Raw genomic sequence first — 16,173 nt, 5'->3', positions numbered from 1 at the left:
GTTTCTTTCAGATCACTGATGGCCCTGCATGTCTATTCCTAAATGTGCTGCTGATTCTCTTCAGCCTGTCTTGCTGCTAGATGTATTCAGCACTGATATAGCAGCCTGAAACTACAGCTAGAGAGTCCAGTTCAGATTTGAAGTAAAAAGCACAATTGTATTGTAGTCAGATACTGACTGAGGCAAGGAAGTCAGCTTAGACATTGGAAGTTCAATGTTTAGAAAGGGTAAAGTGAGGGTGGCAGGGCAGGTTAGGAGACAAGTTTGAATGAAATGAAATTCCTCAGAGTTCCTTTCCTAAAAGTGCCCATGTACAGATGTGGTCCTGATGTTTGCTTGCTTGCTTTCATTTAGGAATTGTTCTTAATTACAACATTTCTTTAAAAATACTTTTGCCTTTTCTGCTTAACAAGGCTGATAATAATAATGCCAGTGGTCTGGCTAAGTGAGTGTGCTCATTCCACATAAGAATCACAGCCCAAAGTGGAACGGCAGCAGGAAAAGAGGCTAATTGCTGTTTTGCTCTGGAATAAATAATTGTTTCCCTTGTGTTCAGGTCGAATCCTTGGTTCCGGTGCATTTGGAAAAGTGGTTGAAGGGACTGCATATGGATTGAGCCGTTCTCAACCGGTGATGAAAGTAGCTGTGAAAATGCTGAAACGTAAGTTATCACTGTTTCATTTCCCATGCTAGGCAGTGCATGTTCCTATGGGGTTATTTAAACGCTGCTTGTATATAAATAGTTCCTCCACATCTGAAGCTGCAAATCTACCTACAGTGTGGGTAGAGATGGTTTCGATAACTTGCCCAGGAACCAGGAGGAGCTTTCTTGTGTTGAAAAGAGCAGCTTGTAAAGTGCCTCTGTGCCACCCAGGCAATCCACTGTACCCCTGGAAAAGGGCAAACAGACTGGGTCAGCTCTTGAGATGGATCAAATGAATCCTTTATTAGTGATTTATGACTCTTCTCCAAGTCTTAAGGGATCTCCTTGTCAAGCAAAGTACACAGTCTTCTTCAAGACACCATGGGAGAAATGCCCTACTAAGGCAAGCAAAGAAAGATGGGTTGTTATTGTGAAGAAGGTGACTGTTCTTGCTAAGGGGTTGGTGTGCTCTTTCAACAGCTACAGCTAGATCCAGTGAAAAACAGGCGCTCATGTCTGAACTGAAGATAATGACACATCTCGGGCCCCACCTGAATATTGTGAACCTGCTTGGAGCTTGTACAAAATCAGGTGAGTTTGGCTGACAGAGCAGAGGTTTTTCTGCTCTGTAAAAAAAATGCACCAATGTCAAGTAAAGGACTTTAACATAAAATATAAATAAATGAAAATTTTCATAAACCTACTTGTTATTTGGCAGAAGTTACATCATAACTTAGTAAATTGAAATGCCTTAACTCCCAGTACTTTTTATGTTAAAATGGATTTTTTGCTGTCTTTGAAATCTTTCATTTTTGAAAGACCCCAAATGCATTAATTTGCCTTATTTCATCAGGTCCTATTTATATCATCACTGAATACTGCTTTTATGGTGATTTGGTGAACTATCTGCACAAGAACAGGGACAACTTCCTGAGCCGCCACCCAGAGAAGCCCAAGAAAGATTTGGATATCTTTGGGATGAATCCAGCTGATGAAAGCACAAGAAGGTAGGAAAAAGGGGGAGAAATGTATGACCTGCAACATAAGGGAATGTGATTACTAACCCTTATTCCTTTCCTCTTATTTCATGACTCAGTGTTCTCCCTAATTCTTCTCAATGGATTTTCATTTATCAGTTTTCATAGATCTGGGAAGGTTTCAGCACCTTTTCTTTGGCTTCCCTGACATGCATCCGAGATTCATATTTGCTGTGGGTTCTCCACAGACACCAGCAACTTAGAGCCTTCCATATACTCAAGGGAGAGCACAACGTACAGATTTTGCAAACCTTTTAAACAAGTTCTGCTGTGCCCAAGGTAGTGTGAGAGATATATGGATCTAGAGAAACAGCCAACATCCTTACAAGTCCCCAGCAGTCTCATACCTGCCTTGTTACAGCATTGTCTCTGGAGTATCGCAGTCAGTCTCCTGTCTCCTCAAGACCCATTCTCTCTTCCCTACCTGATCCTGAGGTCCCAAAGAACATCTCCATTAAGAAAGCATGGTCCAGTGTTCCTTCTTTCCCTATAGATGTTCTTTTGCCTCTACACATCCAAGTTTTTGAAGTAAAGCACCACTACTTGGTTTGTTTCCTTGTTTGTGGAATTTCCACTGTCTAAAACTCCTTCCCTTCAAACAACCTGGCAGAGTTTGCTCTCCAGGTATTATCCTTTACCTACCAAAGGCCCAGCTAGTCTCAATAATTTCCAATAGATTTTTCCAGACGACGGTGGAGGAAGCTTGTCATTGTACTTTCAACAATCAAGCAATGTCATAACATTAGCCAGGATTTAGAAGGTGTAGAAGATTTAGAAGGTGTAGAAGATTCCCTCAAAAAATCATGCAGGCAAATAGACCAACTGACTTGGTAGCCAAATGTAGCCAGAAACATTAATCTGAGCATGGGGTTGCTCAGCTGGATTGGATTTGATGCAAACTGAGTGAATTAACTACATCTATCCTTTGGAAATCCTTGAACTAAACAACTGAGGCAGTAATAGATGAATTCAGTGGGATTTTTGGAAGTTAGACAATATATGTTTGCATACCTGACTGTTGACAAAAGGATAAGTTTGAGGCACTTTTGTTTCACTACTGTAATCCATGGTAACGTGATAAGTAATATATGGTAATGCATGTGTGGCAATACATGGCTGTGTTGTAATACAGGATCCCTACGTATTATCTATCAAGAAGTCAGCTCTTACACCCTTGTATTTCACAGCAATAAAGTGTATGCCATAAGAACTGTCAGATGGATAGGATCTGGTGGGAAGACTGGGCAATACTAACTGTTACAACTGTATTATTATTATTATTATTATTATTATTATTATTATTATTATTTAAATTTCAGTTATGTGATTTTATCATTTGAAAACACTGGAGAATACATGGACATGAAACAAGCTGATACTACCCAGTACGTGCCAATGCTGGAAAGGAAGGAGGGGTCTAAATATTCTGATATTCAGAGATCTGTGTATGATCGACCAGCTTCGTATAAGAAGAAATCTTTGTCAGGTAATGTAGAATTGTTCCTTCTGAATGCACTGTTAAACAACTTTTGCATAAACGTGTCTTATTTTTGCCATTTATGATATGGACGTAAAGCACTCAGCTGTGTTCTGTAAGCATGTGAGTATCAGCTGTAAGCTAAAAGCTGGTGGTAAGACTGTCAGTGTTGGTGGCAGGAGCGCATGCTCCTGGGGCAGAAGGGTAGAGCTGCAAATTTCCTTCTGTGCTGAATTGCTGAGGGGACGTGTTCTGCAGCAGGGCTATAGACAGTCTTTGGAGGCAATGATTTCATTAGTCTGAAAGATTTTGAGCAATAGGAATGAACAATAATAATAGTAATTTATATCGCTCTGTTTCCACTTACATTTCACATTAGCTGACACTTACTGAATGCAGAACACTCCCAAATATTTTCCTGAATTATGTAATGAAGATAATGAATGCATCCCATTCCCTGTCCCTGTTCTCAGAAACTAAATATGCTTTGCTTTAAAAATAGGCACAGTCACTTCTGGCCCTAGGCCTTAGGAACTGAAGCATATCCAGTCCCAGATTTACCGGGCAGACTAATGCACTCATATTGTGCTCTCGGACAGTAGGGATAAATGAATCACTAAGTTTTGACTGTTTTTTTTTGCTGACATCTTTCATAAAAAAATAAATTTGTTGCCATAAAATTCCTGACCCATTTTGCTGGTATTGGATTTGTCCCAGTGAATACTTTCTGGAAAACATAACAGTGTTCAGCGACAGTAAATGGATAAGAAAGTACGTGCATACACAAAAACCTGACAGAGGTACCACCTCTAAATAAATATTTTTGAACCACACACTCAGTATTGCAAACAACTTGTATAACACTTTGTTGGGCCTTTTTAATTTCTCCCTTTTCTGCCATTCTGTGGTGGAAAAAATGCAGACAGGAGAAAAAACAAACCCTATATTTAACACAGTGCAGTGTGTGAGTGGCTGATGAAGATGTTAAAAGTGTTTAGTTATTATAAAAAGCCTTTGGTCATGGTACTCTGTTAAAGTCATCAGCTCAGAATCATGATAGGTAGGGGAAAATGAATGTTGCTTTCACACTCTACAGCACAAACATATTTTTTTCTCTCTTTTTCAATAGAATCAGAAGTCAAAAACCTTCTTTCAGATGACAGTTCGGAGGGCCTCAGCCTACTGGATTTGCTGAGCTTCACCTACCAGGTCGCACGGGGAATGGAATTCTTGGCTTCTAAAAATGTAAGTAAATAAAACATGTAAGAAAGTGTCAAAATGTCTTCAGCTGTGAGTTTCAGTTTAGATTCTGAAAACATGACACAGTATAATATTCTTCTGGGGTTCTGGGCAGCTCTCTCACTCACCTGGAAATTGAGATCACCATGGTTAGAAAAATCAAAGCAGCATCTTCTTTCTCCTTTGTAGCCTGTGGCATTTGTGGAGTCAGAGTCCTGGAGAAGGTGGGGGACCTAGGTAGAGACTGGGTGGAGGGTCCGTCCAGCCACAGGCCAGCACGCTTAGAAGCACAGACATATCACTAGCACATGATGGGTGGAGGGGGAAACAGTGGCATCCTCCTCACTGCAGTAACCCCACTTCGAGCCCCTGCTGTCTCTGGGGACTCGTGCCTCCATGCCCCTGTTAGAGGGCAGGACTGGTGGCTGTACATTAGAAGATCTTGTAAAGACTGTGCCCAGAAAGCCAACAGAACTGGATGTTTTCAGAGGGCTCTGCAGGGGAAGTGGCCCTCCTGGAATTATCACGTCCTTCAACTACTTAATTTCTCTCCATGCAGTGCGTACACCGTGACTTGGCAGCTCGTAATGTCCTTCTGGCTCAAGGAAAAATCGTGAAGATCTGTGACTTTGGGTTGGCTAGAGACATCATGCATGATTCCAACTACGTCTCCAAGGGCAGCGTATGTACTTCTTAATCTCCTGAGCTCTGTTTTAATGGCAATGCGAAGTGTCAGCCTTAAATGTTGGTTAGCAGTGGTGGTTACACTAATTGACTGTTGCGATGAGCACTCCTGAGAACAATTTTTCTTCAGTTCATTAATTCACAGAATTTTCCTAAGTCTGCTTGAAAGCTGGAAAGCTCTTGGCCACACTTAGTGCTTCACAGGCTTAAATTTTAACTGGCAAGTTTTGTGACTGAGTAGATTAAGGAACTGTTACTGTGATATGTAAAGTAGTAATACATCAGTCAATGACATATCAAATCTAGATCATCAGTGCCACCCTATGCACTGTATCTCCAATCAGCCTAGTCATTTGCTAGTAACATGAATACAGTTACAGCTTAATCAGTTCTTTTGGGGAGCAAAGAGTAGCTCTAATTGCTTCTAATCCTAGCACCTCTGTGTGACATGGAATTAAAAATAAATACCAGCCATGTTAACACAAATTTTCTTAAAAACAATGAACTAATCCTGGCTATCAAACAACAACTGTAATGGGAAGTATTTCTTTAATAACTAACCTGTGTGCTTTGGGGTCTATTTCTTTTTGCTACAGACTTTTCTCCCAGTAAAATGGATGGCACCTGAAAGCATTTTTGACAATCTGTACACAACATTAAGTGATGTCTGGTCTTATGGCATTCTGCTGTGGGAAATATTTTCTCTTGGTATGTACTGTGAACACTTTCTTTTGTGCCATAATTAAGTTTTTTCAGTCCAAGCTGTTCCACATAAAACACTTCCAATTCTACAGTAGAAATATATGCATGAAATCAACTTTTAATTATTCTTCTATATGGGGTTTCAGGTCCCAGAATTAGGTGTGAAGTAAGAAGTGCTTTCTCTATTTTTTTTTTTTTCAAGATACATTTTAACATTTTTTGCTAGAAAACTGAAAGCACTGACTGGAAAGCTTTTGTGGAAAAATATTGGTGTCTCCAGGCCAAGATGAAATTTCTGGCCAAAACACAGAGGAACAAGCTTTCCCCATGTGTCGGGGAGACTCGGCTGCATCCCAGCCGAGTGGCTGTTTTGAAGCAGTCTCTTCATATATGTTTCAAAAGATCCTGTCTTAGCCCCATTACTGAACAAAAACAAATGTCAATCTTCTGGGACACTGATTTCTCATTTCCAGGTCAGCACTGTTCACACAGTTGGTTTATGGCAGTGTAAAGTGGTTATGACAACATATAGCAGTTAGAGACAATGTACAGTTCCCAGCTGGGAACAGCCTGGCTCTTGACTCAGGGTGATTAATTAGCCTCCCGGGTGGGTGGCTGGCCTGCTTCAGCAAGTGTGCTTTGCCCAGATTTACTCAGAGCAGAATTAATCATGCCTGTATGGTATCTACTACTGCCCCATGGCAACCCCAAGCTTAATGCTATTTTCTAGAATAAGCTGTCATGTAGCTGCTTCTCAAAAAAAAGCAAACAAACACCACCAACAAAAAATAACAAAACAACACAGCAATTGCACCACTACTTATGGTATTAATTACTGTAATCTCTGGGCATTGTACTATCCATTCACCAGCATCCCTAGGAAACACAGAAGTGCCACTGTATAGATGGGGAACTGAGGCACATTTGTCTGTGCTTCATTGTCCTGCTTGTAAGGTAGGGTCTGAAGCCTAGTTTGAGGTAAAAACCTTGCTTTTGAAAGGGATGAGGTCTTTGGAGGAAATATTACAGCATGCATGCCTGCACCCAAGAAAGTTGTTCTTTCTTGGAAAGCAAAACACAGTCACAGGCAAGGGACTTGTCCAAAGTCACACAGAAAGCCAGCAGCAGAGCAGAGCAGTGACCTTAGGTCTGTCAAATGCAGGCTGATGACCCAATCTGGGTGTCATCCAGACTCTATGCCCAGTCAATACACTTTAGAAACACTGCAAAGGTATTTTTTTAAAGTGGTTCCCACTTCAAAATTTCCCAGCCAATGTTTCACATCAGACCATTTCAGAAAGAAATTGCAGCTGATGCAACACAATGTACTTCAGTTATTCTTTTTTTGTCTACTTCAGTTTACTTTCATTAATTTTAATGGCACGTCAAACCATGGCATTAACACTTTTTGGCCTGAGCAGCAAGTCAGTATTTAGAGAAAAGGTCAATGTTTCAGTTCTATAAGCAGGTTCCACTTTAGAGCCACTTAACATTGCAAGTAATGAATTAAAAAGCTTCAGTTCTATGCAATCACACCCTTGCAGAGAGGAAAGAATATTTTGCACATGTAGGCACACAAGCCTGCACACAGCTTCCAGGCTTGTTAACTATAATTTTTATTAACAGTTCTGATCTCACATCACAAAACATAAAATGATCAATAACTGGAATAGATATATTGGCCTCTGAGCAGTTCTTAAAAAGCCTTTAAAACCAAGCTGCTCTCACTCATCTAAACTCTTGTGTGTCCTCAGAACTCTCTAAAATTTAAAATACACCCTAGTGGAGTATTAACCAGACAAATGAATTGTGTGGTTTTCCCCAAGTCAGCATCTTTATATAGTTCAGCAAACACCCGCTAATTGGTATTTGTGGATTTGTGAACATTTTTAATATCATAAGCTGCGATTTATTGCAAGGTTGCAAGTATTAGCACAATGTAGAATAGTATTGTTTCTTCTGTTTTATCTGCAGGTGGCACACCATATCCGGGCATGATGGTTGATTCTACTTTCTACAATAAGATAAAGAGTGGCTACCGAATGGCAAAACCAGATCATGCTACCAATGAAGTGTAAGTGTGTGTTTGGCTTTCCCATGCCTGGACAGACTGGACAGTTTTGGTTTCAGTTTTCACTTGATAACTCATTTTCCCTCCCAGTTAATTTGTTTTCCATCTTATCTGCAGGTATGAGATCATGGTGAAATGCTGGAACAGTGAACCAGAGAAAAGACCCTCTTTTTACCACTTGAGTGAAATCGTGGAGAGCTTGTTGCCTGGAGAGTACAAAAAGGTTTGTTTTTTTTTTTTTCTGCATACATTTTTAGAGGGAGTTGTGACTGTTGTTCAGCCATCAGAACCACTGGACTGACACATCCTAACCTGCACGAATTACATGAATCAGGCAGGGGCATTGCATGTCCTGGGGACGTGAAGCTGAGGTTACCAAAAGAAGCAATTCTACAGTTTTAGGTGGGAAGCAGAACTCTCTATTTCCAATGAAATCCTACTGACTCAAGGTTTTTAGTGGAGGATTTTTTTCACGTATTTTCACGGGATTTTCCAGGCAGTGAAAGTATTCCAGAAAAGGAATTACTTGGCTCATATGTACAATCTTACTCTCTCCCTCTTTGGACCCTGCCTCCATTCACCACCAGGTTTTCCTCTCAATCTCCTAACACCTCTGTAAAAGCTTTTCCTCCTCCATCATTTAGTGCTTCATTTCCTAATTTCATTTCCCAAACGTTCCCTCTCTCCCTACCCCTCTGTCACACCTACTTGACTGCTTTGTTCTGCCACACTCACTCCGGCATCTTCTAAAGCCAAATTGTCACTTCAAAATCCCAGTCACTTAAAGAGGCTGGGCTTCTCCATATGGTGTTGCAGGCTCAAAGTGCAAATAATGAATTAATGAATGGGTTAATGAATCACTGTTACCCAGCTGAAGAAAAGCAGTCTTAGTGAATAACATCTAATGAGGGGTTTGAAATGAATATTTTCAGAGCTATGAGAAGATTCACCTGGACTTCCTGAAAAGTGATCACCCAGCTGTCACACGCATGAGAGGGGACTGTGACAATGCTTACATCGGTGTCACCTACAAGAACGAAGACAAGTTAAAGGACAGGGAGAGTGGATTTGATGAGCAGAGGCTGAGTGCTGACAGTGGGTACATCATCCCCCTGCCTGATATTGACCCTGTTTCTGAAGATGAGCTTGGCAAGAGGAACCGGCACAGGTGGGTGTGATTTTCAGATCAGGTGGCCCATTGTCACCATTCTGGGTCCTCTTTGGTGATGTGCATTAATGCTTTTTAGCAACCTGTTCCATAAATAGTTTCATTGGCTCTGTTGGAGTTACTGTCTAGGAATGTCCCTTGTAACTATGGCAATATGACTAGCCACAATATCTTCAATGGGAAATACCTTATTTTGATGCTTTTGTGATTGCCAGGGACACAGGGTGCTCCTGTGTGTCACTGGGACTCTCTTGTTAGCTTGGCCAAGTCACAGCAGCTGTCTGAGTGCTCTGTGGGCACATTTTTGTCCTTACAACTCAATGTTTTGGAGCTGCCTTTCAGGTCTCAAGGGACTGGTTAGTTCTCTGTGAGACCAACTCCAAAATTCAGATTTTTTTTTTTTTTTTTACAATATTTTTTCATTGACAGCAGTCTGTCCAGGACCTTTTACTGCTTCCTAACGCATGTATACGAATGACTCCACTAAAGCACAGCATTGTCTAACCCCTACTGTGAATGGCAGTAACTTAATGCACCACTGCCTTTTCAGCAGCATTGCATACAGAATTAGCAACCTAGAAACTTATTTTTTAGACATCTTTGCACTGTTTTCAGTAACAGGGCAAATGAAGTCTCTAATAAGTGCCAATGAGATTAAGATTTATTAAGTCCATCATTTATACTCTGTATTAATCTGTTTATTATTATTATTATCTCATTCTCACTCAACCTCTCTAGATTTACCTAACTGTCCCAGCACCATCATAATGATATTTTCATAACGAGAGAGAAAGTGCTTGGAGGAGCATACTAACAACCTCCTCCATTGAATACCAAGGTGGTTCATTACTCTTGAGATATAAGGTGTGTCACAACCTAGGAAACAGGTGGTCAGAACCACCTAAGATTGTGTCATGCATCAGAAAGCACATGGGGAGGTAGTGTTCAATTCTGCTAGAAATTGGGGCACTTACCTGGCCACATTTGTTGCACATTTTAACTCTGAGATGTTTGTCTCTTCCAGTTCCCAGACATCTGAAGAAAGTGCCATTGAAACTGGTTCCAGTAGCTCTACTTTTATCAAGAGAGAGGATGAAACCATTGAGGACATTGACATGATGGATGACATCGGGATTGACTCCTCAGACCTGGTAGAGGACAGCTTCCTGTAACCCCACGGACACCTTCTAGTTCTGCACATGGGGAAGCTTGCCGTGCTGTCTACAGACTTCTGCTCCACAGAGAAAACCACTTTATTGCAATGTCAAGGATGTGAAGAGAAGATGGATTTGTACAGAGAAATCCCAGTGATGGGCATGGGAATCAACCTGAGTGTGAATGAGAGAGACGTGTCGAAGATGGATTTTTTTAGTGTTGCTTCTTGCAGTACTTCATTAGCATCTCAGTGTTGTTTGCCATTCAAACTGATAGGAGGGAGAAAGAAAAGGCCACAAACAGACCAGTTTCGTGTTTCAAGGGCATTCCTATGACTTTGATGTATAGAATTTCCACTGCAGCAATACTTCACCATTGTAATTATGTAAATAACTGTCTACTCAAGGATCTTCTGAGGTGCACATTGAACACACTCCATGGATTTTAGAAGAGATTGCTCATGAATTTTGTGTACTTCCTCCCTCAATCTCAATGTCAGCTGCTGTTGAACTATCATGTGAATTGAAGAACATGCAAAAACCACTTTTGGACCAAAAGGGTCTGAAACCACAAAAAAACTGACCGGTACTAAAAAAACATGTTACTTTTAACCATTAATGCAAGGGGAATAATAATAATAATAATAATTAATAAAAAACAGTCTATAATAGGTGTTAGAAACCTAGCAAGTCTTTATTAACTATAGAAGATAGCTGTTTTCATGATAATACTACTACTGTTTTCAGTAACACTAAGTGTATATTTTATAATTCATTGTCCTTCAGTAAAAGCACAGTCTCAAGAAATTATATAAAGTGCGATAAAAAAAATCTGACCTGAAAAATTTTAAGAAATAATCCTTTTATCTGGCTGTGCAGAGTATGGTAATTGCTCTGATTAGCTAAAACTACTTTAATACGGAGAAAAATTTGGATCTTATAATACACTAAGATTTAGTTTTTTATCACGGACAGAGTAGCTTTTCTAATCAGATGTACTAGAAGCAGTTATTGTCCTGCAATTAAGTGAAGTTATTTTTTTTTTTTAATTTAAATTTATGTCAGATTTCTAGGATGGAAATTATCGTAAACCACCAGCAACATCACATTGTTTAGTATTTCATTTGGACTCAAAAGAAATCTTACCCTGGGTTTAGCTGTGAAGAATCAATTTGATATTTGAACTGCTCAAGGAACAAAGACATCTCTCCCAGCCTCAAGCTTCAGATTAAATAAGCAGAAATAATTCTGCAACAAGTATCCTTGTCTTAGTTTTCAGGTTTAAACAAGAGCAGAAATCTCTGACTTATTATCTTTGCAGACTAATTACAAATGGTAATTGCTTCCAAGTGTGCTTTTTGGAAGAAGGTGCATGAAAATGAACCTGATCTCAGCCTCCAATAGTTATTTTTGACACCACTTATATGAACAAAGTATTATGATTACTGCTATCACTATACAATGTGTTATTGATATATGATGTTTTGGAAGACTTACATGTGAAAAAAGGTACATCACTGCAAAGGGCCCCATACTTTCTGGTGCTCAGCTTTCAAACTTAACCCTAATTCAGTGTGATGAGCACCTCGCAGGAGCGCTCAGCATCTGGCATTACACAATCAATGCAAACGTGGTGTAAGTTCATCCCTGTGTTGCAGTATTTTTCCTAGGAAGTATGAAGATGGACCAGCAGTAACTACAGCACATGCTACCTGGATCTGAACAACTAAAGTTTAACTTGAAATGGCTCTAAGGAAAGCTACACTACTCCCCTTGGCTTCACTAGTGAATGGTTGTGGATCAAATGAAAGCAAATTTAATATTGTCAGTGTTACAGGAAAATAATTCTGGATCTGGGTTTCAAAATGTCACCTGGCTGAGGCCACATACAAATGCTCTGCAAATGTGGAAACACAACCTGAAGCAAGGCACCTGCATTTCCAGCCGTGGTGATGGCTGACAATCAGAGTGAACCAAGAGCAATGGTGCATCTTCCATTTCCTGCAGTCAACAGATCAAGACCGAGCATCTTTCTGGGAGCTGTGCTTTAGCCAAACACGCCACTGAGCTCTGTATGGGGACAACTGTGAAATATAAAGACTCTTAATATAGCCAGGACACACAAGGTGATGTAAAGCCCCCCTCCAGCTATGAACTATGAATTGAGGAAACACAAATTGTCTATTGGATATCCCAGATATCTGAATGGCCACTTGAGACCACACAAGTGCCTTAATTTGCATGTGTAATCGTTACAACTACATGCTCAAATTAGGCAAGCAATTTCACCTGCATTTTTGCACATGGCCTAGTGATCTTCAGGGTTTGAAAATCAGGCCCAGCACGTTTTATTTACCAGTTACTGGAATACAAAGGACATTTTCAAGTAGTCTCCCCTTCCCCTCACTGGTTTCATTCCGTACCACACAACACATCTTGGGGCTAGACCCAAACGGTGGATGCGAACCAGAGCCAGCTCACTTTCCAATGCCTGGGAATGACAATTTTCCATTCTCTCATGAATATTGTGTACATTAATTTCATCTGTGGCAGAGGTCTAGCCAAACCCAGCTCACTTCAGAGTGGAATCAGATAAGCTGGCCTGGAAACTAGAATGAGACGTGAAGGATGATTCCTTTAGTTTTACAACATTTTCAGTACTACCGACTTTTTCTTTTATGGCTTAATTTTTGAGAAGCCACTGGAAGAGATATTCCCAAACCTTTTTCTAGGGTAATTGTATAATGACAATCAGCGTTAGCCTATGAAACACAGCTTTTGATTTGGAATGGCCAACCAATTCCTTACAGTGTGGTCTTCAACTTGTACAAAAAGGTCCTATTTCATGATGAAGGACGTGAGATATGGTGATGTTATACATCAATATGTATATAAGTATTTTTATATAGACTTTTAGAATACTGCCAAAACATTTATGACAGCTATATCACTGCCTTTGTTTATATTTTTTTTTTTACTGTGATATATTCCACAGGCACGTTAACTGTTGCACTTTGAATGTCCAAAAGTTATATTTTAGAATAATAAAAAAGGAAGTGTTTCCAAAATGGTGGCTGTTGTGAAATGTTTGAAAAAGGGCAAACTGGCCTGAGTGATGGTAGGCACAAAATGTATTACAAAATGCCCCTGTTGATATTTTGTCTTTGAAAAAAAAAAAAATCCTGTAAATTAAGATCTCTATATTTCAATAAATGATATATAATTTAAGGATATGTGAGGGGTCTATATTCACTTATTGAAAGGTGGTTATAAGGAGTCAGTCTTTCTTTTTTTGTTTGTTTGTTTTTTCTTTTGTCTGAAGCTCTTGATGAATGTAGAGGATTAGATGATCCTGTTTTTACATGGCCATGGTTTCTCTTCCTCTAGCCATGGATGTACATATTTTTTTAAACCCGAGCAAATCTTCCTTACGAATCCAAACAAATTTTGCTCTGTGATGGTGAGCTACCACAGGAATTAATATAACTGAATGAGAATTTGGGAAGAATCACATGATATCAGCTTGAAAACAGAATTAAACTCATCTGATGAGCTCCCTGCTCTGGAAACTGTCCCTGTTTGCCAGCAGGAGCTGGGAAAGGCTTGCAGTGGGGAAGCCCTGAGAAGGGGCACATTAGCAGCCTCCTGTCCAGGGAGCAGTCACTTTTGTTCAAACACTCTTTGAGGTGAACCCTCCATCTAATATCTCCTCCTTCACCAGTTCCTCACAAAGCAAAGCTCCTCCTCACATCAAGCAGGGTGCAGCAGCCTGAGCCCTTGCCTTAGGCTCAGCAGATTACTTCTTTTTTGCACTCTTGCCAAAGAGGATTCTTTTTCCCACAGCACTGTGTGGACACACAACAGTTGTCACCACATCAGGGGATGGGGAGAGAGTCATGGCAGTGCTGTGACCTTACATCTTCTGTCCTTCTCAGCTGTGTGCTTGCTGGTCTGCAACGCCAGCATCTGTGTGAGGCATGGGGAGTGACACACTTATTAATCCTGATGCCCCATTAAGGGGGTGATGCACAAATCCCTTTCTGCCCCCTTCTTTCCCATTGCAGAGCAGGAACACACTCACCACTGTGTCAAGTATGACTGCATTCTTGTGTTCACGCTGGGAGCACTCCTGCTGAAGTAGACCCATCCTGCACAAAAGCCCAGACTCTTGCTGCACTGGAGACCACAGCCAAGGTTTCTCCAGCAGTTATGCTAATGTTCCCACTCCCTCTCTCAAGATCTCTGCATGTATTTGGCTGAAAATCCACCAAGGGAGCTTGCTGGCCTGCGGAAGAGATGTTTGCCAAGGAGACAGGAGCTGGGTGGGCTCCTGGAGACAGAAGAAGAGTGGGTTCCTGGCCAGAATGGGATGGGAAAGGTAGGGAGAAGCCTTTTACATGGACCCTAGGTGGGAGACTTCAGTGTATGCAGGTGAAAAGGCATTTGGCTAACCTTCTGGCTTGCTGTGCTAAAAGGGAACAGCAGTTCCTTGAGGAACAGCGGTCACCCAGCCATCCTGGAAAGCTCCTGGTGGCAACTGAGGCAGGGTGAGCTCGCAGCTGTCCCAGTGAGGTGGCCACATCCCATCACCTGGTGGTGTGGGAGCTGTGTGTTGGGGTTACCCCTGGGAGAGATCAGAGAAAATGAAAGGTTAGCCTTTCATATGCTCATACATGATGAAGAAGGAAAGCCATATTGCGGAATTGGGCTATCCCATAAAGACATGAGGTGAAAAAAAGCCCATACATGACAGGAGTCCTGGCACTGATGACCACAGCAAGGCAAAGGCTTAGCACCCATGGGCTCATCAGCCCTCTGTCCCTCACCCTTCAGCACGGCCAGCCTTCATTAGTCCAAAACACAGTGGGTGATAAAGGAGGCACCCCGTCCCTTCCTCTGACAGTATTTATTGTTGGTGCCCTCCAAATGGAGAACTTAATTTAAGTTCATCCCCATCCACATAACTGGAGGAGACACCTTTAAAAGTTCTGATGTTTCCTTGCATTAGCTTTACCTTTACTGAAATAATGAGCAAAAGTTTTCTTTTCTGAGTTGGCCACAAGATGGAAGCATCAGACAAAAATCTGTTAAATAGTTCCTCTTTTCCTCATCTTTTTTTTCCCTTTTGGTTGGTTTCAACAGCAGCACAGATGTGCTGCCACTGGAGAGGCAGAGCAGCTGGAGCCTTTAGAGAAATAGGAGGTAAAGGAACACATTTGTTGTCCCTCAGCTCCAAATGTTTTGTTTTGAAGGACTTTTAACCTGGGTATGATAGCCGTATTTTTCTATAGGGTAAGAACTGTGGAAGAAGTTCCTGTCTAAGAGTAATACATGTACTCAAGTCTATTCATACCAAAGGAAAAACTGAAACAGCATTATGGAAGAGAAGGAATTGCACGGGATGTATTTGGGCCAAAATTGTACACTTTGTGTTAGAACATATAACCACAGTTCTCTGCAAAGCTGGAAACTTCTTTGTCAACTGCCATGCTAACCTGTTGCCCTGATGGCTTTGTTGGGCACTCTGATTTTTACTTCAAAAAATAATAATTAAATTAAATGAAATTAAAACAAACTGGTGGAACCAGTCTAATGCACAGAGCCAGAACCCCCAGGGTCTAACCCCTCAGCAGGCATCCATGTTCAAGTGTTTTGAGTTTGCAAACAATTTTAAATCCTGCAGCAATCTCATGTATCACACATTTCAATCTCCACCCTGCCATTAGCACTGCTGCGGTCTGCCAGCAGGAGCTTCACCTGCTCTATCATTTCTCCATGGAAATGACACAAGGTTTGTAAAAAGAGGGATGTGATTTATTAGACCAGCTGATAGAGCTGGAAAAAAAAAAAAAAAAAAAAAAAAAAAAAAAAAAAAAGAGAGAAGTAACTTGTGTCAGGACCTGAGGTAGGGCCTGACCATCTAAAGCTGGAACGTATTTTCCAGCTCTGCTAATTGGGCTAACAAAAGACATTCCCAGACCTTCACAGCATTTTCTTT

General features: G+C 40.9%; 1 protein-coding gene across 2 annotated transcripts in view; it reads left to right on the top strand.

Annotated features, from left to right (window-relative positions):
• PDGFRA (platelet derived growth factor receptor alpha) overlaps nucleotides 1-13,387 on the top strand; it is a 34,735-nt gene extending 21,348 nt beyond the window's left edge. For both annotated transcript variants that reach the window (XM_082759608.1, XM_082759609.1), the window contains exons 13-23: nucleotides 557-661; nucleotides 1,124-1,234; nucleotides 1,497-1,650; nucleotides 3,000-3,166; nucleotides 4,287-4,402; nucleotides 4,956-5,078; nucleotides 5,677-5,788; nucleotides 7,757-7,856; nucleotides 7,971-8,076; nucleotides 8,786-9,021; nucleotides 10,046-13,387. In XM_082759608.1, the coding sequence (XP_082615734.1) occupies nucleotides 557-661; nucleotides 1,124-1,234; nucleotides 1,497-1,650; nucleotides 3,000-3,166; nucleotides 4,287-4,402; nucleotides 4,956-5,078; nucleotides 5,677-5,788; nucleotides 7,757-7,856; nucleotides 7,971-8,076; nucleotides 8,786-9,021; nucleotides 10,046-10,193 (1,478 nt within the window). In that variant the 3' untranslated portion in view covers nucleotides 10,194-13,387. The remainder of the gene's footprint in view (nucleotides 1-556; nucleotides 662-1,123; nucleotides 1,235-1,496; nucleotides 1,651-2,999; nucleotides 3,167-4,286; nucleotides 4,403-4,955; nucleotides 5,079-5,676; nucleotides 5,789-7,756; nucleotides 7,857-7,970; nucleotides 8,077-8,785; nucleotides 9,022-10,045) is intronic.
• Nucleotides 13,388-16,173: the final 2,786 nt, after the last annotated feature.

This window comes from Aythya marila (assembly GCF_965140915.1).
Source record: "Aythya marila genome assembly, chromosome: 4".
Classification (NCBI taxonomy): domain Eukaryota; kingdom Metazoa; phylum Chordata; class Aves; order Anseriformes; family Anatidae; genus Aythya; species Aythya marila.
Note: the sequence above shows the minus strand (reverse complement) of the source record. Positions and strands in the feature narration are given on the sequence as shown.